Genomic DNA, 27,803 nt, shown 5'->3' on the forward strand with positions numbered 1-27,803 from the left:
TGCTCACATCGCTCCGATCTTTCAGGATAATGTGTGGGTGAGAGACAAGTCTTGACTTACTAGCCATTACTTTCTTCTAGGTCAAAGCCTGTGTGTGGAGCAGGAAAGATAAATCAGTACTGGCCATGGGCGCTGTTGTGTTTACAACAATCTACAGCTTGTTTCTTCCTTGGCAGATCACTGCCTTGTACTGACAGCAGCTCCTTTCTGCCAGCAGCCACTAGTTACCTTTTGTAATTGTTGCCGTTCCTTGGGGACTGTTGCTTGGGGACACATCCCAGATTGTAGTGTATACCTCGCTGGGGCCATTGCTATAAGCTACAGTTTTCATATCTGATTTCTATCCAGGACCTCACAGGTAAGCTGTCTTAAGGAGGTTTCCACATAATAATTTTTTTCCCTATACTTCTATACCATCTGGGACATTTCCTATATGTTAACACCCAAAGCTATCTTCTCAGATTATCCAGACACAAAGGAACTAGACACTAAAGTTTCCTTCTCGGGGTCTGGGTTCTGTCATAAGGGTTGATTCTTGTGAAATACTGTCCTGCAGCAGGACAACTATATGTGCACCATGGAGAGAGGCACTCTAATGTGGTCACCTCCCAATGGCCCCACCTCTAAATGGACACAGCACTCTGCTATCAAGAAGACTGATGATGACCCAAATCGAGGGCTCTGGGACCTCAGTGTCATGTTCTTTATAGTCCCCCACATTTCTGGGGACATGAGTGGATGCCCTACATGAGCAGACATGGGGCAGCCCCAGAAGAGTGACTGCACAATTTCGAATTCAAAAAGTATTTAAAATGCGATGGAAGAACATGCATTTTAAAAGGTGCAAACCTTTGAGCACCATTTCAACCTTGCAGGCCACTGTGAAGAAGTTTGTACCTTTCCAGAAATAGTCACAGTGAAGTCCTGCCTCAGATCTCAAGGGCAATTATCTGTTAAAGGGCAATTGGCTTTATCTGTAAAAGCTCACTGGTGCCCATTTGCCCACTGAGCACACAGTGAGTCCATCAGTTCCCGTGACATGCAGGAACGAGGCACCAGAAGATTATTCCGTCCACTTTCTCCATTTTTTTCAGTAATGGATACGTGCCCTGGACTCTGGCTGATTGCTTTCTTTGCCTAAAACAAACATCAGAGGTTCGTGAGTTTCTGGCTACTGTTGGATTCATGTGTCTGGTTCGAAAATGTGCCTGGTTTAGGTTTGCAGAGTGGATCCGGCAGTGGGGTTTGTTCACTGACCCCTGGCTCACAGACCTTGTCTGTTGTCTTTGCAGGAGGAATCCAACCAACACACTAACACCCCTGTTGTTAACTGTGCTTCCCTCACTTGCTCAGGCTGCTTTGTAAACTTGCTCCTTCATCTTCTTTGTCACATCTTTGGTCATATTAATTCTCTCTCTCTCTTTCTCTCTCCCTCTCTCCCTCCCTCCCTCACTCCCTCCCTCCTTCCTTCCTTCCTTCCTTTTTTTCTTCATTTTTTTTTAAAAACCTTCATGATTGTGTTAGAAGCTCCTTTCTATCCACAGGTATTGCTAAGCTATGTCTCATAAATTCTGACATAAGAAATGTTTCAATGTTGTTCATGCTTCTTTTATGATTTGAAATATTTTCATGTGTTTCAACTTGGTTAAAAGTTGATATTATAGAAATGGGAAAACCTTACAAACAAGGTTAATTTTTTTTGACTGGAGAAAATCTATGCTAAGCTTCCTTTGTGGCTTAAACTACTTCAAATATTCCATGTATTCCAAATATTCCACATGGGTATTATAGGGAATAAATACAAACTTTTACCCTTACATATACACATATTTCCAGACTTAGACTCATGCTTACACACACACACACACACACACACACACACACACACACACACACACACATACACACACACATCCTAATATACACTAATACACACAACATTGATACACACAAATTTTTAAATTTTTAAAATAAAATTAGTTTACCTGTTTCCTATATTGCTTTGTTCAATCCAAATGTAACTATGTGAAAATGTAGTTATAGATACTCAAGTTTAATTATAACATCAGGACACCAACCTGTATGTACAATCATGAGGCTTTATTTAAATCTGCAGTTCTCCCTTATTAAGTGAACCACAGGAAGTCAACTAAAAGAAGTGAACTTTGAGGGTCTTCTACCTTTTATCCCTAGCACTGCAGCACAGGATTCAACACCCATAAAAGAGGTAGAAGGGCATCCATGATACTTTTCTCTGCCTCTGGAGAATAAGGGAGATTCTACATGGTCTGGGAAATTCTATCCTTCCGAGAGACAAAGCTGCGTGGAGCCTCCATAGGAAACACCCTAGCTCACTTCCTTGTAAACACATCACATTTTTGATAGCAGAGCTAAGTCAGACTTAATGTGGCCTTTCCCCCTTTCCAGTAGCTGGTGCTCTCTGAGCATAGAAACCAAGGGGTAGCCACCTTATGGAAGGGTGAGCAATATGCCAGCCTGGACTTCAGCTGAACACAAAGGTCTGTTCACAGAGCTGCACCTCATCTTCACCCTGACCATCAGAGTGCAGGAAAGGCGTGATTACTGTCAACGGGCTGCACAGTCTCTCAGTAACCCCACTTCCCGAGCTGATTTACACCAAATTAAATTGAAATTGATCTAAGTGACTTCGATTTCTGCCCTACAAATTGAGACCCTAGAGTGACCCAGGCTGGGTACCCTGCCCAGAAGAAATGTCTTCAATTCATTCTTGTCTGGAGTTGTGGCTGCGTCTGGGCTCTCATAAATACAGACTCTTCAGAATCTAGCCCCTCCTCCCTTTCCCAAGGTGACATCTCTTTTACTCATCTGATGACACAGAGATCTCGAGTCAGTGCTTATGTGAATGGTGTGCCCTGTATTCCCAGCAACAGACTTGCCACCTCACAGCTTGGCCTCACTCTAAGTCAACCTATGCCTCTCAGAGGAAGATCTGCCTCTGCTTCATCCCAGACAGCCACTCAGCCTTCTGAAAGCTGCACCCCACTTATTCCGTTATTGACCACATTCATTGTGTTCTGGGCTCTTCCAGATGCACTATATCCAAGCACCTTGTGCCGGAGAAAGTGTGCTTGGTGCACGCCACTGATGTTTCTACTTTTCTGTTCATAGCAAAATACTGTTAAAATTCTGCTTGCTCTTCAACCCCTCCTTATGTCTGCCTCTTTATGTCTACTCACTATATCCAGTCCAGTAAAGCAGAATTCCTAACCTTTATAGCTCACACAAGTTGATTTTCCTGGTACCTTTAACCTGGCTGCTCCCTGCTCCTTCCTGTCAGTCCATTCCAGTGTGTTTCATACCTGTCTTTGTATTGGTCTGCCTGGAAAACCCTGCTGTCCTTGCTTATATCTGAATGCTGCACCCTTCATTCCTTCAGTGCCTCACCTGAGTGAATGTCCCTTTTCAAACATTCACTGACAAGCTCCAGCTTCCAAAACCAGATATACACTTACTGTCTCCTTCTCAAAGTAGTGTGACTCTGCAAAGCCCTTTCCTCAAACACAAACTTCAACCATGTGGCTACCTACTTGCTGCCACAGTGAAGACATACTCCATTTGTACTGTTGTGGTTAACAAGTACAAACCATAAAAGATGGTTGGCATGTACACTGGACCCTAGTGCTCTGAGCCTTTACCCTGAAACCCACCCTGTCCTTAAATTACTAACATTTTGGTCAAACTATCTTAGAGTTTCAAGAATGCATGGGTGTGTGTGTGGTGTGTTTATGGTGTATGCATGTATGTGTGTGTGGTGTGTTTGTGTGTGTATGTTTGTGCTGTGTGTATGTGTGTGTGTGTGCATATATGCACACATGTGAGTACAGCATTGTGCTTCTGAGCAAACAGGAAAGTCCATTTTTATAAATACAGGAAAAAGTAATCTAGTTTTCACTTAATGCTTTAGTATTTTAATTTTGATGAAGTGTTAGATTGACCAGTGTCATATCCATCTGTATTTTGTATGATGTTTGTTTTACTGACTCCCTTCACTTTATATTCTCAACACTATTTTTCAACACATCTATGTATCATTAATATTTCATAATCAGCTTTTCTAATTTAATTCTATATGATCATTTATTAATTATTATTATTGTTATTATTATTATTGTTATTATTATTATTAGTAGTAGTAGTATTTGTTTTTCAAGACAGGGTTTCTCCCTGTAGCCCTGGCTCTCCTGGAACTCGCTTTGTAGACCAGGCTGGTCTTGAACTCAGAGATCACCTGCCTCTGCCCCCTGAGTTCTGGGATCAATGCAGTATGACACCACACATGGCTACGAAGTCTGGCTAGTCTTTTCACTCCTCCTGCCTTCTCCATGCTATGTGGTCGATTTTTGTGTTCTCAGTTCTAGACTGACTGGTGCCACCCGACTTTCAGGTTCACTTCCTTGCTTCCCACTATTCTGTAGATATTTCCCTTAAGGGAAATTTTCTCTTCAGGATGATGAAGGAAGCTCCAAGAAACATAAAAGACCTGGCAGTTTCAGAAAAGGATAACACAACCGTCCTCTCCCAAAAGCAGCAGAGGGGAGAGGAAATCTCTTTGGAGAAGCTTCCTGACAGCTGGGTGCTTATGTGTTACAAGTCATCACCCATGCAGAGGGGTTCCACATGATGTAGATGCAGCTTCCCTTGAGCCACTCATGTTGTAAATAACCCCGATACATTCATTAGCTCAACAACCAGACAGGGGAAATGATTCCTTTCCTTTGATATGTCATTGTTGAGGTGAATAGATAGCAAGAACCACTGTGATGGTGAGGATTTCCTGGCTTTGTTTAAACACAGTAAGGAGTATTTTTTTTTTAATTACCTTGAATCATTTCATAACAGAACCACAATTATACCTTTTCACAACTAGTTTCTAGCTTGTATTCAGCCTTTTTCACCCTGACTTATTTTAAACACAGGCATCTACTTATGAGGCACATGCTTAGTTCTTGTTTTAGTAGCAACCAACTTCATGTTAGTGGCTACAGGCATTGGGAGTCCACCGTGTTTTTCGTGATGCTGAATCACTAGTTATTTGCGTTGGAAAATAAATACAATTTTAACATCCACCAGGCTTTGTTGCTTTCAATCAGGTGCATTTTTTCTGCTTGGTTTAGTTACTGCATTTAAGCAGATTATAAAGTAAAACCTGAACAAGTTCTAGCCACAGGAAAATCAAATGTCTTCTGTGAACAATTATAAACTTTGAAGCGGTTTCCACCTTCTCTTTTTCTTTGCATCACACAATTGCCATCTACCTATGAACTTAGACAACCGAGTTTTAATTTTCTAAGAAGATATTCTTTGGAGTATTCATCATTATCAGGCATAAAGTAGACCCATTTTTACCTTTTATAGTTGGATCTATATTTTTAACAATTTCATGTTTTCTTTACAGCTCAAAAGAAGCAGGTCCTATTTTGTGTCATTCGAACAAAGATGAGGCAATTTTCAAGAGTGGGTCATTTTTCCTTGCATATTTTGACAGGATCATCACATAGGACAGCAGTCCATAACTGGCTGTAATGGTGGATTTCTTGAGTCAACCCTGTTGTTTGGCTTCTCCCAGGAATTTTAAAAGCAGGTCCTCTGCTACAGATTTCCCATGCATATACACATATACACATACACACATAATATCACATGTTTGCACACAGGTAAACATACATGAACACATCTTCTCATGGTGTCTTTAGTAGCATCTAATGAATCATTGATTAGCAGCATGATGCTTAGAGTGACTGGGGCAGCATGAACTATCAATTCGGGATTCTTTTTCTTTTTGTTCAGATTGAAATCACAGATATACAAAGAAAAGCTCATCCAAGTCTGAGTTCAGGGTGACGGGGTCCTCCATATTTGGGGTTACAGCTCCGTGGCAGCCAGAAGTATGTCTCAGTGTTTTCTGGAGTTCTTGCAGTGACGGAGACTGCAGCTCTCTGTGGCCTTGGCTTTCTATAGCGTTGGCTTTCTATAGCTGTTGGAAGAATCAGCCTTCCACTTTCTTTTCTTCTCAGTACTTCTGTAGTGTGTATGGTCTCAGCCCTCCAAACTCTAACCCTCAGCTCTCTGAAATCTGTTCCTAACTACTCTGAGATTCTTCATCCACCTTCTGGCAGTGGCTGGAATGTCTCTGCCTGGAAGTTCAAACAATTGTCTACTCTTCATGTTACCAGCTCAGCTTGGCTTATCCATCATAAAGACTCCAGAAGGGGTTGGATATAGAAATGTGGTCAGTGCACAGTGGGGAGGTCTGTTGGACTGCTACCCCGAGAAGTGAGAAGATGACTGTTTATATAACCAAGTAACACGGGCCAATTTCTAAACATGAGTTGTGGAGGGGTTCTTCTCCTCTAGACTGGGAACATCTACAGAGAAGTCACTGGAGTGGTTTGCGAGTGTGTGTGTGTGTGTGTGTGTGTGTGTGTGTGTGTGTGTGTGTGTGCATGCTGGCTCAGGGACTTCTGGAACTGTTATGGACAAATTAAGTAGCCCTGGTAAGGTATTTAAAGTAGCCATGACTTAAGTATTGAACTGTTTATTATCCATAACCCTTGTAACTGGAATGAAATCTCTTCAGTGTTAGCAACTGTCTTGAAGCATCTGTGTCTAGATCCAAGTCTCTCTGAGCAGTTGTAAGATATTTAAAGTAGCCACATATCTTGATTACAGCTGGGGGAGGGTACGAAACATGACTGTATGATTGGCAGCTCCTGTTTTAACTTTCTCATTCCTTGGGTACCATTTCAATAACTTCTGCTTTAGCTTCCATTATTTATTTTCTTCTGCTCACTTCTTCCAGGAAACAGCTACTTGCTTTACTATAAGTGTATTTTTAAACATTTTAAAGTGTATTTTTATGATAAATGAACTCTGTAACTATGACAATGTAAAGCAATGCATTGAAATGGACACAGAACAGAATGATGACAACGATCAATTTTCTTTCTCTGAGGCACCATACACCTCATACTCTGTACAGCAAGTGTATGGACAAGTTGCTGTGTCCAATAGCTAGCTACTGAAATACTATGCAGTACCATGACTGAAGCATACCGCTGAGCTATAAGAAGAAACCACCTATTAAATTGTATGTTTACATGTTTAAACATTTTCATCAACTTCAATTCACAGTTGATTTTTCAAACCAGCAGTCTAAGCTTCACCTTGCAGATACGTCACCTTGGGAATATATTTATGTTAGAAAAATTCTTTACATTGAACATAACTGATGTTTTTTCTTTAGGCACTGAAACCAGAATTTATTGTAAGATTGAGAGAGGAAAATTGTACGGTGTATGGGGTATTTTACAAATGGGACATCTCTAGGACGCTTACAATCCTGACAAACTAAGTCTACATATATCATTAACAGTGCTCTAGTCATTTATTTTGCATCATACAATAATGTATACATGAAATTTGATAAAAGTATATTAATGTCAAATAAATCTTGGTATAACAACATTTATAGAATCTACATAGATATATGTTTCTATTTTTATTTACAAACTACTAAAATTGAAAAGTTAAATGTATGGCCTTTCTCTACAGTGTGTTTTCTTATCATTAAAAAGTCATACTTTGCAGAAGACAAACATCAGTGCTTATTATCACTAAGTCCGGAAACCTAATAATGAGCATGCTTCCTCCAGCTGATCATAAGCCCAACTACTCATCTCTAAAGACCAAGAAACATGTCTGCCCATTTGTGAATCTCTCTCTAGCCTTGCACACAGGGAACAGCAATAAATATGCCCTGTGTGAGGACATTAATAAATCAATGGGCTGCTTGCGCTGAGCAGGTCTTCATCTGGGCACAAATCACTGCAAACACTCCATCTGGTTTCATGTGAATTCGGCTCTGGGCAAGTGGGGAGGAGCTTTGCCTTCCATAGGAATAGAGTTGACTTACTGCACAGGCACCGGGAGTGGAAGGATGAATGGAAGAATGCCCAATAGGAAATGCTAACTAACTAAGAGCTTATCTGAATTGTACTTCAACACAGAATGAGACCCAAAAGGGACCCTTTCATGGTCTCTTAGGGACTCAAGCCTGCCCCTTGCTTCATATTCTCTCCTGCTCTTTGCTCTGGTTTCACATCTCATGCCAGCTCAGACCCTGTGCATGTTTTGGCAGCACCCCACTTTTCTCCTCTTTCACCCTGTTTCTCAAGACAGCTTTAATGCAATCTCCATATTTGCTCATACATGTGCAACCTAGACCCTTATTACACAAGCTCCATGGCACCATCCTTTGAATGGCTGCACTGTAGGACTCTATCTCTGCCCAAACACTAGATTTGATGCCTCAAGATTAGGTGTCTCTCTCATATTTCTTTGCTCTTTAAAGCCCAGCCTGATTCAAATTCATTTCCTTGGGGTCAACTGCTTATGAATACCTTTGATCCACATCATCTTAATCAACCACCTAACACTTTAACCTTCCACATTATACATTTTATACACTAAGATGCTGGAATGAGCCAATGTGTCCCAAACTGAACGCTGTACAGTGGGGGTCTGTGTGGTACTGGACAGACCTTAAGTAAAGCCTGGGAGACTTTGATTTTTGCCCTGAGGTGACCCTCTAAGGCAATATGGGAAGTCAAGTAATCCATGAATTTCTGTGCCCTTGAATTTAAAATAAGAAAAAATCATATGTATTTCCTTCAGTATTTGTGAAGACCTGCAGGTCCCAAGTGTGTCTGTGTTTATGAACACACTCAGATAAATATGGGTTAATAGAAAAATATATTTAGAAGCAAATAACATACCAAAAATAGCCCCCCTGAGATATAAGACTTACCACTTCTTCATGGGTTGCATTTTCTACGTTAATGCCATTAACCTGAACAGACAAATGAAGAGTTTTGAGGATAATGGTTGACTGCAATACGTTTAAAGTTTAAAGATGGAATAGAGTTAAGCATTAAAGTGTAAGGTACTGACCTGTAGCACAGCATCTCCTATGAACAACATCTCTGTCTGGTCAGCTGCAGGGTTGCAAAAGCACCAACATCGTTAAGGGGATTTTGGCAACCTTTCTTTACAGCAGTCTCTAATCAACGTGGTGTTTCTAAGAACTACATCCATGTGCTTCAGTGTCTGCAAATGTTTGTACATCCGTGCCCAAACACGTTCTATTTGGTGTGTTTGAAGATCAGTGTTAGTGTGGTTGAGAGAAAACAGTGATGAAAGTGTGCATGCTTGCAGAGTTGTATGGAATGTACATTCACATGCATGTACCTGTATGTACACACCTGTGTATACCAGTCTGTGTTGTGTGCATTGTATATGCACATGAGTTTGGGTGTATATGTGTATGCATAATTGTATGTGGGAATGGGAAAATGGAAGACATCAGGGAGCTAGATGGATGACCAATTTTAAGCATGTTAAGAGATCTGTGATGTGGAGCATAAGTGCCATCCCCTCTAAGGACAGATTTGATTGAAGTATGTAGAAAGTGTGGTTCACACTTTTCATCACAGATAATAAACAAGGAATTTCGGGAGTCATTCAGCATCTCCCTCTCCTTGACATGAATGTGCACAGATTGCTGTCATTGAAAAGGAAGTACTACGTTCTAAAGCTGAATGAAATCTCACACACATCTCCACTCAACATCTTCCCTGTCATAGGATAAGAGATGACTCAATGCAACTGAATGAACTTCCACCGTACAAAGCATCTTCTTGCATTTATAATTAGAGTGAAGTCTGTGAGTTTGTTTGACTTTGTAAAGATATTCCGCTAAATACTAAAAAAGAATGACCTATTTTTCTACATTGGCATCCTCTTAAAACTGTTTGTATGGTTGTCATGAGACAGAGGCAGGTGGAGTTCTCTCCGGCTGGCCTCACTGTTTACACAGAACTACACTTAGACTCTTTCTCAAAAACCCAACCAATCAACCAGCCCAACCCAAACATACAAACAAATACAATATGTAAAAGATATTGACAATTGTCAATATTGTTTCTACTTATTGACAACATGAAATAAGATGGAAAATAAAATATATCTTCCGTATATTTGAATCTTAAAGCAAGTATGTTAAGTAATCTGGTTCTTATTTCACTGAGGCTTACAATAGACAAAACCTCACAAACCACGTCTTGTAATCTGGTCAGACAAGCTTCCTCAGTCATCTCTTGTTGTGACCAGGTCTCCCTTTGGCTAAGTACAGATGCTCATAATTCTCTTTTCCCTGCCTTTCTGCCTCTGCAGCCCCCTTTGGCCCTCAGCTTCACCAAGTGAGATAGGGCTAAATTAGAATCCTTGATCCTCTGGCACACAGGAGGAATCTAAAAGATCTGGGTTGACAGAAGCATCAACCCCAAATTCCATCAAAAGATATTGCACATATAACAGAAAAAAATATTTACAAGCTTCTACATGAGTTTTCAAAGGTGTATGCCTTTGACCTCTGTCAGACACATGTTGAGAAGGTCCGTTTTGTTCCCAGGATGACCAGAAGACATCAGCTGAGTAGAGAGGGAAGGAGCCAATGTTCAGCCATGCTTACACCTATATTCCTGTGCTGGGCCAAGTTCATAGCTGGACCTCCATACATGCTACTCCCTTTCCTCCGTGCCTGTGCTGTGCCAGGCTTCGATCTGTCCCCTCCCGCCTTGCCATGCCTGCACTCTTCTGCTAGACTGTGTCCTCATTCCTTTTACTCGGGTGATGCTTTTATTGGTTCCTTCCTTCCATGACATGTTAGTACCTGTAGCCCACACTAAACAAAGCTCCACATGTTTCTTCCTGCTATGCCAAACCCTGTTCCTGCGCTACCGTTTCTGGATTCAGTGTATTCCTATAGGACTAGAGGTTCCTTAGATGGCAATGAATGCTGGGTGGATGTGGTCTATGCACTGAAGCATTTTCTCCTAATGCCTCTTGCATAGAATACCATTTTTAACTCCGGTCATGAGACTTGCATATCTGATTCAACACATTTCCTGTTTGGAATCAGCTCACAAGCCAACAGGACTTCCATCTGGGACAAACAGCTATGTCCCATATTTTCCAGAGTGGATGGTGTTGTGTTCTGCAGGCTGTGCTGTGTCCAGATGCTCCACGCCAGCTGGGCTTCAAGAGGATGAGCGTTAGGAAACTACTGCACAATTTTGATACGTACACATGTTATAAATTCCCAAGTAATAAAATTAAAATGTCAGCAGTCACCTAGGTAAATAGCAAAGCACTTGAATAAAAATTTCAAAATATGTTGGGAGGGAATGAACACCCTTCAAGAAAGTGGGTAAGCCCTCCTTTCAGTGGAAGCCAAGAGATCAGAAGTCAGTGGTAAGTGCCTGCTGAATAATTTCTGTCTCCACTGTGTATCTTCTTGCCTCAGAAGGCAGTTTTTTCTCCCTCCACTGGGAGTTAAAGAAACAATGGAGGGAAATTTTTGAAGAATAGACAGAGGGAAATGGCCCATGCTTGCCTTTCCTTCAGGAAGAAAATGCAAGCACAGGTGGTCTTCCCATACTGTTCCTTTGTTGTTTGTTTTTCTGTGCTATTTGTGGAAATAACCAGATTTATTAGAACCACCATTCCTTGAATTCAAAGCAAACTGTAAGCTTTATTTCTAGTATGATTGAGACTCTGATATTTACAACACAAAAATAGTCACTTGGCAATTTAGTTAAACTGTTATCCACAGTCTCACTGAACTTAGAATGATTCTTGCTGCAAATGTAATTCTAGCTAGAAAGACCGTAAAGTAGCTGTCTGCCTTATGCTCTATGCACCTACCATCATGAAGAATGCCTCAGAATAAAGGAAATATAAGACAAGGAAGGACCCTGCTCAGCTCTTGGTGAAAGCTGAGGTCATTAGGAATTTCCCTGAGGCCACCATGGAGAAGTAGGAAGTGACCCAGTCTCAGATAAAAATCTCTAGAGCCCAGTTCCCTGCAAGTTGCCACTAGGTCCTGTTATGTCTGTTCATCTTTCTAAATCTTGATGCAGGAATGTTCAACATTTCCTTTTTCCCCTTTCTCTTTCTTCAGTAGCTGCCTAGCATGTAGAAACCACCTACTTGTGGTTTTTCTATTACTTGAGGCTTTCTTACCCTTTCTCAAAAGCATCCATCCCTGCCTTATGGCTAACCTTCACACCATCTTAACTCAGCACAGCCTTTTTCCTTTCTTCTTTACTCCTCCCCCAAGTAGCTACTGAGAGCCACAGATTTCAAACTTCTAAAATTGTCCTTAACCTTAAAAAAATGTTTCCCTGTGAATTACAAATAAACAAATCTAAGACAAATGATATGGTCTGTTATTAATGGACAAACATGAGAGTTGAGTTTAATTGTAATGCTCTTAAATAACATAATCTATTTCATCATATTGGGCTAAATTTATGAATTTTAGCCTAATGGTGATTCTAGCTCATCTCTGTGGAATAAAGTCATTATGCAATATACAAAGCCTGATGCACTGTCATCCACACAGGTGACCCCTGACGAACATCATCAGCTTTCACTTGTCCCAGACTTTCCTTCTCACATACTTCTGAAGGACAGCTTTGGTGGGTATAGCCTACTTCTTAGCAGTCAGGTTTTTATTCATACAGTTTCCCTCTTAAGAACGGTGAGTCCGGCACGGGGGTGGTACATGTCTACAATTCTAGCATTTGGGAGTTAGAAGGAGAACCGTGAGCTCAAGGTCATTCTCACCTTTACAGCAAAATTTAGGGCCAGTCTGGGATACCTAAGACCCTGTAACCTTGGACCACAGTACTGGGAGAGATAGTACAATTTCCTACGGTGCTTGGGTCTTTCTCTCTAATGTTTCTCCACTAGAAATGTAATGTGCTCATGACTCCATTTGGTATTCTTGTGGCAAATATTACCCCTCCCAGGGTACCACAAAAAAAAAAAAAAAAAAAAAAAAAAAAAACACCAGAGCAACCTGGGCACAACTACCTTTTAATCTAAACTTTCTATGAAGAAAAAAAAAGAGATAATATCAAAATTATATTTTGTCAAAAACAAACAAACAATATATTACATCTTAGCACTGGGAACCTGTTAAAATATTAAGTCCTCCTTGACCCTCTGTGTTTCTAGAATAAATGGGGGAGTACCATTACTGAGATAACCCAGGGTTCAAATCTAGGGTTGAAAACACCAAAGCAGACCTACAACTGCTAAACATTCAAGCTATAAAATTTCTCAGACTAAACCTATATACAAAGCATCCTCTATTTGATTCCTTTTCTTTGGTGTGTTAGACCTCACGCCTGTTCAGCCCAAGCTCTGTCCCTGAGCTACCTCCTGAGCCCCCATAGCCCAGTGCAAACCAGAGCACCAGTGTATGCACACACATGCATAGCATGTGCACACACATGGGCACAGCGTAGCAGGAGTTAGATGATATCTGGTCTCACCTTGCACTTCTGCAGTTTTTTATTTAGTTTTTGTTCCAGCGCTGCCATGGTAATAAAATGTTCAGGCATGTTCACACATGTCCACGCATGTTCACACATATTCATTGTTCTTGTGAATCAGGGAAAGCAGTAACCTGCTCCTCCAGCCTTTTCTGTGGTCTGACTTTCATTAGCTCTGCCTTACAAGTGGAAGCCAATTAGGCCTGTCCTCATCTGTCACAGGTTTCCTACAGCCTCTGAACTCCCAGCACATTTTGTCCAGTCACATGGGCCTATGGTAAGTAGTCAGCCACAGTGGCTATTTCCTGTTTAGTCATGGGTTCAATAACCCTGACTCAAAAAGTATTGAGTAAGATGGGAAATTATGCCATTTCCATCAGAGCTGGGGACAAGAAGGACCAGGTGGCCTTATGTTGGGAAGGTGGCTCACTACTACCTCCTTAAGGAAACCCAACATGGGAGTTCAATATACAAATTCAGTTCATTTCCCAAATCCTGTCTCTGTGAAGGTTGTATGGCCTGTGAATTTGAAATTCTTGACCCAAACAAGGGAGATAGATTTCACGTATTTCAAAGTACCCTAGGACTGAGTAAGTGAGGGAACTCTTAGTAGAGATGATGTCCTCCATATTCTGGGGACCTCCTAGGGTAGAGGAACCTTAGTGGTTATTATTGTTTGAAAGTTTTTCTTCAGTGCTAGGGATAGAAACCAGGCCCTCACACATATTAGGAAGGGCTACACTCAGCAGCTATAGCCACAGCTTTCTGGAGAGGTGTATTTTACTGCTAAAACAGCTATCTACATCCTTACAATAGTTTAAAGGATGCTAAACTTTACTTTCAACATTAAAATAGTACTTTTTCTCCAGGGCATAAGGCAAGGACCCAGTGGTATTGAGTGTCTTCGAGAGCAGAAGCAGAGGAGCCCAGAACCCCATGCCTCGAGTAGGGCTGTGGGGAGGCACCAGGAGGCTTAAGTGTCATGTTCCTGGAAAATCTGTGTGGGTCCTGAATAGGCTTGAGAAGCTTCCAGGACATTGGTCCAGGGATCTGTAAGGCTTCTCTCCAGACACTAAAACCACAAGCTCCACACTGCGGTCAGTCGGTGGCCTGGTTCTGACATTGTCACAGTAGCCTTTAGTGTTTCTGTTTACCTTTCTTTAGTTTTGTCTTAACTCAGCTGCTAGAGATGAAGGGTCTCAGACAGAATTTAAATTAAATCTGCAATAGATAACGTGTGCTTCTGAGCTCTCGAAAGATCCCAGAATTCTTTTTGCAGCGTTCACATTTCTCATTCAGCTCTGCAGTCATTTTGATTATCCTTGTCAAGTTCTATTTATTCTGATAGATTTAAAAGCATTTCTCTCATTGATGCCTTAACAATGAAGAAATGTTGACATATTCTCTCTTTGATTTGTGGCCCAATTCAGGGGTGAAACAAGAGCATTCCTTATTTGGGTCTAAGGACAGACTAACCTGAAGCCAGAACAAAACTTGTTTGGCACTGTGAATCAAAAAGCAAAAAAAATTAACATAAAAAACAAATGTGACTGCACATCTACCTTGGCAGGTAAGTAGGTTCCTTGTAATGCACTTCTGACAAGTCCATCCAGACACTGAGATAAGACAGTGTCACATGACTCCAGACATTCAGAGAAAAGATACTGTTTGTCACAGTGGGCCCAAATGTTCACATTTTAAATTTCAAGAGCAATTTCTTTATAGCATCAAATAGACAGGAGAGTGATACACATGGAAAGAAAAGTCTTTCATCGGAAAAACAAGCTGCCTCCAACCCAGATGTAGGGCATGAACATGGTGGGTGCTCCAGGGCATGTGGACAGTGGAGTCACAAACACATCCACGAAGCTAAATGTTACTGTTATTGAACTAAATAATATTTGAAACTTTAATGGAAATATGGGAATCAGAGAAGTACAAATGCTCAGAGGAAAGACTTAATATTAATTTTATATATTCAGAAATACAAATAAAAAATATCAAATGGGGAAAATCCCTAATGACAAGAAAGTGGATGGAGTGGATGGCAGGCACTGATGACAGTGAAGATTGTGGGGAAGATTAGTGTATTTCTATCTACCTACCCATCTATTAACTATTATCTGTCTGCCATCTGTTCATGTACAATCTACCACAACTATCCATTTACTATTATTTAGCATTTATCTCTCATCAATTGACTGACATCTATCCACCCATCCATCTATCCATCCATCCATCCATCCATCCATCCATCCATCCATCTATCTATCTATCTATCTATCTATCTATCTATCTATCTATCTATCTATTCATCCATCCATTCATCCATCCAAACACTCATCCATGCATATATCCATCCATCTATCCATTCATCCATCCAAGCACCCATCCATGCATATATCCATCCATCTATCCATCCATCCATCCATCTACTTATCTATCTACTCTTACCCATTCATCAATCCATCCACCTAAATCACAGAGATGGTTTTCCTGGGTACATGAACAAACATCTTCAGGAATGACATACCATGGTGCATGCTCAGCCTGACATTAAACCACAGTCCAAATTACAAGTTAGTCTTTGTAAGATGTCATTGCTAGCTGAAGGCTTTTGGCCACACTTCACCTGAATATACCACAAAAAGAAGACAAATTAATCCTAGTTAATTTTTCCAGATTTTTGATGGGCCTTTGTGTCTTTACTAACTGTTCTATTTAGCATCATACCAGTGAGGCTCAACTCCTATTCAGGTTATTAAGAAACAATAGTTTAGACAGCTTGCAGTGGTGAGTAGCATGTGGTTCTCTGAGCCCCAGTGGGCTTTTTTTTTTGGTCCAGAGGAGCTTTGAGGAACTTCAAGAGCATTCTGCTCACTGTGGAAACCTTCAGAGGCCCCAAAACTAACCAGCTTGGAACCTAGCCTGTCCACCCGTCCTTGTCGGATCTGACTGCCATTTAAGATGGTCTACCTCACACAGTCTGCAGAGGTGAGTGGCTGGATATAAAATTATCTTAAAGAAACCAGCAGCTCTCTTTTATACAAACAATAAATGGGATGAGAATGAAGTTGGAGAGACAATAGCCACGAATAATATAAAAGTGAAAGATCTGTCTCACAAGAACTTCAAATCTCTGAAGAAAGAAATTGAGGAAGATATCAGAAGATGGAAAGATCTCCCATTCTCATTGACTGGAAAGATTAATAAAGTAAAAATGGTCACCTTGCCAAAAGCAATCTATAGACAGATTCAATACAATTCTATCACAATTCTTTATATATCTTGAAAGAACAATTCTCAACTTCATATGTAAATAAACAAACAAAACTGAGTGGCTAAAACAATCCTGAACTTTTGGAAGTATTACCAATTTTTACCTGAAGTTTTACTATAGACCAATAGTAATAAAACTGCATGGTGTTGGTATAGAAACAGACAGGTCAAGCAATGAAATTGAATTGAAGACCCAGAAATAACCCACACACCTACGGACACTTGATTTTTGAAAAAGAAGCCAAAATCATACAATGGAAAAAGAGACAGCATCATCAACAATGGTGCTGATCTAACTGAATATCTGCATGTAGATGAATGAAAATAGATCCATGTTTATTACCCTACACAAAACTCAAGTTTAAATGGATCGAAGACCTCAATATAAAACCAGATATATTAAATATAATAGAAGAGAAAGTGAGAAATATCCTTGAACTCATCAGTACACTTCCTGACAACTTCCTGAACAGAAGGCCAGTGGTTCAGGTATTAAGGTTAAGAATTAATAAATGGGACCTCATGAAACAGAAAAGCTTCTGTAAGTCAAAAGACATCATCACTAAGACAAAATGACAGCCTATAGATTGGAAAAGATCTTCATTGACAGCTTACAGTGGGCCAATATCTAAAATACATAAAGAACTCTAGAAGGTTGACACTAATAATTCAAATTTTAAAAATTAGGTACAGAGCTAAACAGAAAATTCTCAAAAGAGGAATCTTTATTGGCCAAGAAACACCTAAAGAAATGTTCAAAGTCTTTAGTCATCTGGGAAATGCAAATTAAAACTACTCTAAGATTCCACATTACACCCATCAGAATGGCTAACACTTAAAGAACAGCACATGCTGGGGAAGGGTTGGGGTGGGGAGTGTTAGTTGGTGTGACACTCAGAGGAGCCTTCTCTTTTTTAAAACAGAAGGGGAAGAAGAAATGTGGTAAGACTTGTGTGAGCAGATACTGGGAGGAAAGAAAAAGCTGATATTGGGTTGTAAAGTGAATTAAAAAAATAAATTAAAAAAATAAAATTATTTTGTCAAAAAATAACATTCCAATTAAAAAAAAGAATTAATTGTAGTATATTTTTAAAAAAATCATTATGAAGTTAGCATTGTGATCAACTTATTTAATTAACAAATTCAAGCTGTACGCCATGTGTTTTATTAGTAAACAATGAGATGTCCTGTTGTGGCACAAAGAAAAACAATGTTTTAAAAATTGAGTTTACTAAGCTGTCTGTACTAGTGGTGAGAGACTGGGTAAGCCATCATTTCTACCTGTTTCCTGACCTGTAAAATGAGCAAAAGCTTCTATGCCATTTCTCAGCTTTTCAGGAATTTTTTTCATATGTTGAAGTTATTTTGACCATTTCCAACTTCAGGAACTTTTTTTTAACTACTCATTTTTTGTGATCTCTGTGTAGTTTGTCCTGGATTCTAAAACTTGGCTAAATCATCACTAAGTTCTATTCTGTTACCAAGGAAAGCTTCATTCTACATTACTTTGATAGATCAGGTGAGTGACAGCAAGCTATCATGGGGACATTAATTGATGGGCTAAGTGACAGATGACCTTCCATTAAGATGCATAGACAGCTCAAGGTACCCTGTACCTCTGTAACCTCACCCTACATGTACATGTTACACATGTATTACAAATCAATGTGAAGCGATCTGTGTAGAGGGTGGAAGAGTGATTGCATGCAATATAGGGTATGGATGATGAGGGGAAGGTAGATTCCCTAAGAGGATGCCAGTTTGGCTGTAGATAGGAGCTAGGTTAGTAACAATGACACAAAAAGAAGCTCAAAATCCAGGTGGTTCCACTTGTATAGCAATTGAGAGTTGTCTGTTTATGGGGCGATGGGTTGTCAACAGTCACATTGCAGAATTATGTCCAAAGAAAGTAAATATTAATGGGAATTTATATCCTTAATGGTAGCATCTAGTTCCCATGAAACTATCTCATTCTAATAAAGTGTGTGCAAGACCTTCACAGAAAGGTGTGAAACTTGCTGCCACTGGGAAAGTGGAACGTTTTGTGGCTTTTTCTGTATGGCCCAGGTTCACAGGCAGCCATTATGTTGACCAAGCAGCCTAGAGTCCTGACCAGGCAGTGTTTGTCATATTACTCCAGGTGCCTCTCTGAATGAAAAAGCAAGTGTCCAAAGTTGAATGCCCAAATGGCTCAGCCTGATCTGAGAAGCTGATTGAGTTTCCTCTTATGATATAACCACTTTGTACAATAACAGCCATGTACTTTGCTCAGTTCTAAGAGACTTATTCTTGCTACTCTGTGGCCACTCTGATGTTAGGAGGAATGAGAAATTGTTCTTCACTTGGGTTTTGGAACGTTCTATCCGCTAGATCTCACCAGCCATATATTCCTTTCTGTTTGTAGCAACCCTCTGCTTAGAATTCCTGAAGAGAGAGAAAAAAAACATTGAGCAGGAGAGGGAGATGCTACTTATCAGAGTGATAGGTTGATAAGAACAAGCAATGTCTTCATCAACAGGAGCAAGGCTCTTAGACTCTCAGAAAATCCAATAAGTCAAGGAATTGAGGAACTTCTGCAAGCCTGTGTAGCCACCAGGAAGTCAAGCCTTAGTTTCCCAGAAAGGTATGGAAGACAGCTGTGGTGGCTGCTAATAAACACGAAATTTGGGCTTTTCTACTCAACCTTCTTCTACAATGATGACATTAAGGCAAAATAGGGCATTAGGTTTCTCAACATCCATTTGAGTCCTCGGTTTGTCTTCCCAGGACCTATAGAGGTCACTTTGGCATCACACTTCACGTGAGAATCAAAGGCCAGTCAAATATACTGCACACTGCAATTGAAAATACATAACCTTCCACCTTGTTAACTTTATATATTTTTGAAATTGCTTGCTTATGTAGTATATAAGTGTTTGAGTGCCCTGTCTGTATGCCTGAATGACAGAAGAAGGCATTAGATCCAATGGTTGTGAACTACTCTGTGATTGCTGGGAATTAAATTCAGGACCTCTCCCCAATCCTTAAATTTATATTTTTATGATTATATGCTTGAGACTATTTAGCCTAATATGTATGTGAGATAATCATAATATGTTTACATATATGCATGTATATATAAATATCAAAACTAAAATGTATATATGTGTACTAATATACACAAATATAGCCAATATTAGGTAAACAAGTGAGAATAAGCAGATAAAGGGTCAGATAGAGGAAGATAAACAGAAAGATGGACTGAGAGATAAAGGATGAATTCACAGATGATCTAATGACAGATGACTAGATTTCCATCTATGACTCAGTACAGCTTTCTTCACTATGCCACGAACTTTCTAGGCTAATCATCTTGTGCTGTCCCACTCTGTGTTCTGAGAGCAGGCAAGATATTAGACACTCATGATGGAATTTTCCAAGCAAAGGAAGGTAGACAGAGAGAACTCCAAGGTTACTACAGGCTGCTGCAGCTGCACGTATCCTGCCTACTGTTCTTTGCTGTTTCTGCCAGCTGTCTTCACAGTGTTAACTACATAGCAAACTCCCATGTCAACTTAGACATTCCTATATGGGGTAAGGGCTATCCTCCTTCTGATATGGAAGGAAGTAAAATTAAGACAGGCCTGGGGGCTTCTGAGACCCTCTATTTGTAACGGTTTATCACACAAAAGATTGTAGTTCTACAGTCAGAGCAAGGAGAACTTTATGATGCTATTTCTAACATTTTCATTCTAGTTAGTAACAACTTTTAACAGACAGTGCTGCCATATCTTTACTTACTACTAGACATGTTTTAAATTTAACATGAGCTACGGTGCATAGTACAGTAACCTGGAAAGACAGTTGAAGGCCATGTCCCATCTCAGTGTGTCAGTAGCTCTTCTGTTTGCCTCCTACTTGATTATGTATCTTCAATCCTCAGATCTGTCTCTCATATTTCTCCCAATGGTCTCCAGTCAAGGACAAAAATGCCTTGTTCAGTACTGAGCCGTGTTCTGAGGAAGGTGAGCTTGAGGCTTACTCCCCAATTCTCTTTTCTTCTAAGCCACGAAAGCACAGCACAAAACACAACATATGGCGAGTCTTCCATGTGTCATGTTAACAACAGAACAAAAACGACCAGAAAGTAGGATCACTTGGAAGATGGAAACAAAGTAGGCTATCAAGGTGGGAAGAACCATTTGAGAATGGAAGCAGAGAGAAGATGGCTCAGTGGTGGATATGAGGCAGTGATGTCCATGGGGCAAGGGTGGTTGGGTTTCTAGAGAGCTTAGTTGAAGAAGAAAGGCCTTAGATTGTATGACTGGTGAAGATGCTACAAGTCAAGTAAGCTCCTGTGTTCTCATACATGAACTACCCTGCTCTCCACACTAAGAAGGTAGAGTCATTGGCTCCTGAAAGGAAATATACCCTGAGTAAAGAAAAAACACTCAGTAAGTCATGGCAAGCAAGTTGCTTCAACCTCTCAGGAGATGAATTTGGGGCCCAACTCTGACATAAAGGAAAGAATATGAAGAGGTTTCTCTCTTGAGAGATGTAAGTATAGTTGCTTGGTTATAACCCACATTTCTCTCTTAAAACTGGAATAAAGATTCATCTTCTCTCAACACTGTTGCTCTACTGCATGCATGAGACAAAAGCCTGAAGGAATTCCTGCAGGCTAAAGCCATTGCACACAGCACGTGTCCTCCTTGGTTGTAAAAACAAATGCTCTTTCTTCAAGACAGCAAAGATTGTGCATATTTTACCACCACACTCTTCCCTACTGGACAAACTACATGCTTCCACAAAGCATACACCTAGAACCACAGACACGGAGCATGAAACCAAGTGACTGGGCTCAACCTGCACCATTTCTTTCTCCAAATGCTCATGATAAGGAAAAACTCAAACCTTAAGGGAATGTGTGCACATGAAGAACCACTTTTGGCTTCTTAAAAAAGGACGTTTAAATATAAAAATGTTTGAGGCAAGAAACTATCTTAATCACTTTTCAATCGCACTAATAAGATACTATGACCAAGGTGACTTATAGAAGTGATGTTTAATCTGGGGCTCATAGTTGCAGAGGGATAGAGCCAAAGATTGTCATGGCAGGTAGTCTGGAAGCAAGCAGAATGGTGTTAAAGCAGGAGCTGAAAGCTTACATCTGATCAACAATACATAGCAGAGATGGGGGGTAGGGAGGGGGAGGGAAGGGGAAGGAGGGAGGGGGAAGGAGGGAAGTGGAAACTAAGTGTGAATGGCATGGGATCTCAAAATTTCAAAGTCAGTCCTAGTTGTGTGCTTCCTCCAACAAGACCGCCCTAGTCCTTCTTAAATAGTTATACTAACTGAACCAAGAATTTAAATATATGGTTCATTATGATTAAAATGATTAAATCCACCATTCTGATTAAAACCACCAGTGATCTAGTTATAAATTAATTTGAGGTAGTAAATAAAATCTTGTTTTTAGTTAAATAACTAATAATCAGAATAATCTGTATGTGAATGATTCTGGTTTTATACCTAAGGTTATCTGAAATGTTGTTTTAAACCTCTTCTCTACAAGACGTGATCAACCTTACAAGGCAGTAACCCATAATAGGAGAAATACAAAGGATGCTCAGGAGTAAATGAAGAAGCAGAGATGTTAACTGCTGTACCAACTGCAGTATTGTAAGAGGTCCTTCCAATTGCACAGTGCTGTAAGGGGCTGCACAGAACAGTGAAGCCAGAAACCAGGGATGGGCATGTTCCAGCTGCTGATGGAAAATCCTCCCAGTGTCTATGCTTCAGTAACCCCATATAGAGGTGATCTGAGCAGGAATTCATTGGATCTCTAGAAGCCACTTGATGAGGTACAGAACATGAAAGTGCGAGCTTGAATTCTAGTGCTTTTATTGGAACTAGAGCTACACAAAGCTCTTATGTTTTCTCCCCTTTTCTAATGTTCTCTATGAAAGCAGGTTTGTCTTTCTCCACTACCTTTAATGACAACACCAGTGCATGTCATGGTGTGAACACTAAGAGAAAAGGAAGGGAGGGAAGGAAGAGGGAGAAAGGAAGGAAGGAACAAAGGCTGTAATTATTCTAGTCATGGCTGTTTGGACTGTTGGATGGAGTTTTTTAATTGCCAAATGAATCAGTTACAGACATGCACAAATTTGATTTGACATAGGTGAGAAATCAAAGGAACTAAATTTTGTGATGAAGTTTTAATGCTCTTGAATTATTTTCAAGATTCCTTTAATAAAATATGTGATAATAAATTTTCCCTCATGATGTTAAAAATCACACTGTATATTACTAGGGATTTGGAGACAGAGATAGTTAGACTAGCATCTGGTCTGTGGACAGTTCCAGAATCCTCTGGTCCCCTAGCCATAGGAGACCCAGACCTCTAAATCTTCAGGAATCTGAGATCATAGCTAGGGCTGTCCTCATCTGAACCCTGGGGTCTGTTCTAAGTGTGGTCTGAATTCTATGACCTTATGACATTCCTGTAAAGTATCATCAGGATCTGCAGTCGGGTCAAGCTCAGTAACTTGCATCTAGGATTCATGTTCTGCAGTGGAGGAGATGAGAAAGATTGCCTCCTAAAGGGTGGGAAAGCCAGGGCTGAGTCAGCGTTCTTTCTTTCTCAACTCCTGTGTTCTCTTTCAGCCACAATCTCAGCATCATCTCTATCTGTATGTGTCCTTAGGGAGTTGCCTTGGTTCCATCAATTCAAGTAAAATCCATTTTTTAAATCTGATTTCTCATCTCCATTGTCCTGTGAACTTAAGCATTACACTCCTCTGGACAGCTCATGCAACTGACATGGAATATTGGCTTCCTGCCCTTTCTTTCATCTGACTCCACAGGACCAGTTAAATTACTTTACCAAGGTAACTGTCACTCAACTGTTTTAGAGTCAGTGTGCAGTCTTCACTCTCTGTCCTCCCATTATGATACTTCAACCTGAGCAGTCTCAGACTGCATCTACAAAGGGCATCTGGATCCTGACCATTTACTCTCCATACTGCAGCTGAATAATTTTACAATGCAAAACAAACCTTACCATTTATTTTACTTTTCAAGAGATTTCATGTGGTACCTCTTAATCATTAAAAGAAAACTATTCCTTACACAGCAAAATAATAATTAAAAAAAAAACAGCCATGTTTTCTTACTCTCTCATCCTTAACATTTTAAATATGCCATGTGGTTCCTGTTCTCGGAATGTACATGGTGGGTGTATTAATTGCCAGCCTTTCCTGCTATATACAAGACCTGCAGCAGACAACTTCAGTCTCTGCGCTAATGCCTCAGAGAGCTATTTGTTGAACAACATTGGAGAAATTCTTGGAAATAAGAGAACTCCTGATTTTGTGTTCTCCTTTGATCCAACAGGTTATTTCAGCCTTGCTCCCAAGAGCAAGAGAGAAAAAATAGCCCAAGGGGCATCTGTGGTTAGAGAATGAGAACTGGAGAATGTTCTTATTCTATTTCCTTCTAGGGATGCTGTGATATCTATTCAAATTGGAGTATGCTGGGACATAGGAAGTTTCTCTTGGAATAAACAGACATTCCCAGAATTAATGTCTTGTTCTGATTTCTACTTTTCCTACCCAATCCCTAGCCTGTCTGAAGACTCCGTACTTGATTGGATGATGGTGTGTCCTCTGAATGTCCACATCTACATGAGAAGCATAGGCTCTGTTTCTCATGTCTGGGAATAGCTAAGCATCTGACACCTTCATGCATTAGTGACTATTGTACCTACTGCTATGAGGTCAATCCTCCAAGGATCCTGCAACATTGGGCATTAAGTACCACACCCCACCATCTTCTTCATTAGGAGAGCATAACCCCAGTCAGCCTCACATAGAGATTCAGGATGAGCCAGCCTGTGCCTTTGCCTATGATTCTGAGTCTGTGTCATGCATTAAGACATGAACAGGTGAGATTAAACCCTAACCCTAAGTGCAACCAAAACACTAAAATTTCCTTTAGACATTTAATATGAAATACTACAGGACAGCAGAAATAGAAGATGAACAAAATGAAGTGATGAAGGAAGGTGTCTTTGAGACCTCCATCAAAGCACTGAGAAGATCCTGTAGGAAAGGGCCCAGGGCAGGATAACACGGTCAGCAAACCCTCAGGTTTGGATGCTCACAACAATGGTGGCTGTCAGATAAAAAGAGGATTGTGAGGCAACACCACCTTCATGCCAAGCCTGTCTGGGCTGGAAAAGTTAAGCAAGAGACCTCCAGAAAGATGAAGAAAAGGGGTTTTCTCGAGAAGCACTGTGCCAGTGTGTCACACTCTAGACAGCTCTATTTGCAGCCGTCTGGGGCCTGTACTCTCTGACCACACATACAATCATATAATCACCATAACCAGGCACAGAGGCCACACTTTTTAGAAACACAGCCCCAACTCCACTTTTCAGTTGTCTTAGGCTGCCTCCTGAACCACATTTTTTCCCCTCAGTTGAGCATAAAATTCTTCATGGACTTTTATCTGTTGCTTTGTCTAATTCCTTTTTTGAAGCATTTCCTATCCACAAGTAAAAGAATGCCCCATTGAGAAAGAACTGATAATGTTTACAAAGATTACCTATACTGAGAGAAATGCACACGAGCAATCTTCCTTCAATTATTAATCAGCCAAGCAGATGGTTGACAGGGGTGCAGAAGTAATTAAACAGCTAACACACAAGAGAATTGATTTATTCCTCACTTATAGAATTTTGCTTTCAATGCACGAGAGCCTACACGTCTGCAAAGCGTGTCAGCTCCACAATTATATTTGATAAACAACACAGATTCCACAGTCAAATTTAACCACAGCATTTGTTCCTAAATGCTTTTAAAATCTCAGAAAGAATGATTATTTGATTCTGAGAACTGTAAAACTCTTTCATTTTTCCTGCTTGCCAACGTTAGAACTAAGCTCACATTTTCCGATCAAATGAAATTTCTTGGTGCCACCAAGGGGGAAAACGCATACTAATATGTGTATTTCCATTTCTTCTATCCTGACCCACAGGTGGGGTCCTCCATTCCTCTGCCTCTGGGGAAGACAGAAAGCTGCATTCTTAGGCTTACTGGCTCCCAATCCTAATTAAATATCCTGTCTGCTGTAAGCAGGGCTTATCACCTTGCTCAGAAACAGGCAAACTAGATCCCTGCATTGACTCCTAAATGTCCTAGGAGAAGGTGAATTTTCATGCAGATTCTACTTTTATAATGAACCTTGTGAACACTACTCTCCTTCTCAAAAAATGTATTTAAAGGTGTTATGCTGCTCTATAAGTCCCCTGAAAATTCACTGCTTGTTTGAACTGTCTGCAACAATGCCATGCCTCCTGTGATCTTTGTCAGTGGTTTGGATGGGTCTATAACACAGACTTGCTGAATCCTCTGCCATTAAAGCACTCCACCTACACTGTTCTGTGCACTCCAGACCAAAGCTAATTGTATCAGAACAAGTTGGGTTCTTGGTCTAGTACAGTCAGATGTAATGAATAAGGAGGTTTTAAAAGATAGTTCAAGTTTATTCTTCTCTATTGCCCTGTGCCTTTTGTTTCCAACAGGGACAGAGTCAGAGTCATGGGAGTCCATGGTGGCTGGACACCCCTAGATTTGGTCTCAGTTTGAGGTGTGGAAGTTCACCAAACTGACCACATGTCCAGGTGTCCTGACATAGTTCCTTTTCAAGTAGAGACCTAAGGAGGCATGTTAACCCCGAGATGACTAGACCTCAGGGGACCTCCATATTACCTCCAGCACACCAGTCTCTAGGGACAGAGCTCCCAGGCAGAAGATTGGTTTGGGATGATGAAGCTGGAGGAAAGGCTTGACAAGTCTGTTATGAGAAGCTTAGGGCAGCATGTCCAGTAACTTTGTGACATTGGAACATACCTACTTTTTCTGAGAATTACCTGTCCTTTAAGGAAGTTCTACCCTCACTTTTTCCTGTGTAATGGTGTCCTCTACCAGACCTCTGTTATTACCAATCAAGGCTGGTACCCATGTGATGGGCTGATGTGATACTTGATGCCAAGATGTTCATGTGCCTTGGTTCCAAGCAGTAGATTTTCACCTCCCTTCTGGGTCACTCTTGACGTTCTACAATGGATATGTATTTTTTGTGCCTGTGGGCTCTTACCAGAGATGCCAATGGGCCCTATAGGGTTTCAATTTACACTAAAGTTCCTGTAGCTTTAAACCAATCATTTTCCAGACTTGTAGTAGTAGTAAGTACTCTCTGTATAAGTGATATCACATAGCAGATAGTCTCTTATTGGCTGACAGAAATAGAAAGATCAGCCAGCATGTATCAAAGTACCAAACATATCTTCTGAAAAGACACACAGCTATAGCAATAAAGTTTAGCTTATAGAATGTAGCAAATAAACATGTGCATGCTAATTTCTAACTTAAAAAGCCATTTTCTTATACTGGTTACAATTTCATGACCATCACTAGGACCAGTCTTACCTGCTTGGTCTTTGAATATTTTGGATATGACGACAGGTACCCCATGTTCTGCTCCTCCCTAGAAGGCAGAGACATGAGAAGAATATTGTTGTAGGTCTGACATTGAGGGCTGTGACACCTAAGGGGCAGAGATGACAAGAAAACAAACTCATACCTTGATACTGAGGCCCAAGCCGCCCACAGGTTGTCTGTGAAGTGTAACAGTTCTGTGCTTTAAAAAATGTTAGGAAAAAAAATAAGTTTAGGTCACAATGCAGTATCAGAGAATGAGCAAAGGAATGTCTGTATAACTTCCCAATTAAAACTTAAGCAACTCTTAATACAAACTTCCAGCTTGGCCCTCTCCAACCTCTGCAAGTAGCAGTACCATAGCCAAACTTCAACCAGTGGTCTGCACATGGGGAAAGAAGCTTCATGGGAAAATCAGGTCCTGTTGAAGGCATCACTGGAGTTCCACACAGAAGGCTACAGAGCTGGTTAGCTTGTTGCCTCACTCTCATTGTTGCTATGACAACAGAGCCCCATGTGAACACTGCTGATGTCCATTCTCCAAGTGGAGAAGCTGACACCCTTTCAACATTCCTCTCCTGACACCAGCCCCAGAAGG

The 27,803-nt window shown here is 40.6% G+C and overlaps 1 protein-coding gene across 3 annotated transcripts in view; it reads right to left on the reverse strand.

Moving 5' to 3' along the window:
- SNTG2 (syntrophin gamma 2) overlaps positions 1-27,803 on the reverse strand; it is a gene marked incomplete at both ends in the record, with an annotated part of 203,545 nt that overhangs the window by 107,385 nt on the left and 68,357 nt on the right. The window contains 4 exons of one of the 3 annotated variants that reach the window (XM_080910387.1): positions 8,849-8,890; positions 8,992-9,035; positions 27,197-27,254; positions 27,351-27,407. In XM_080910387.1, coding sequence (XP_080766513.1) covers positions 8,849-8,890; positions 8,992-9,035; positions 27,197-27,254; positions 27,351-27,407 — 201 coding nt within the window. The remainder of the gene's footprint in view (positions 1-8,848; positions 8,891-8,991; positions 9,036-27,196; positions 27,255-27,350; positions 27,408-27,803) is intronic. The other 2 variants (XM_080910389.1, XM_080910388.1) reach the window with 2 other exon arrangements.

Source organism: Micromys minutus (genome assembly GCF_963924665.1).
Source record: "Micromys minutus genome assembly, chromosome: 1".
NCBI classification, from domain to species: Eukaryota; Metazoa; Chordata; class Mammalia; order Rodentia; family Muridae; genus Micromys; species Micromys minutus.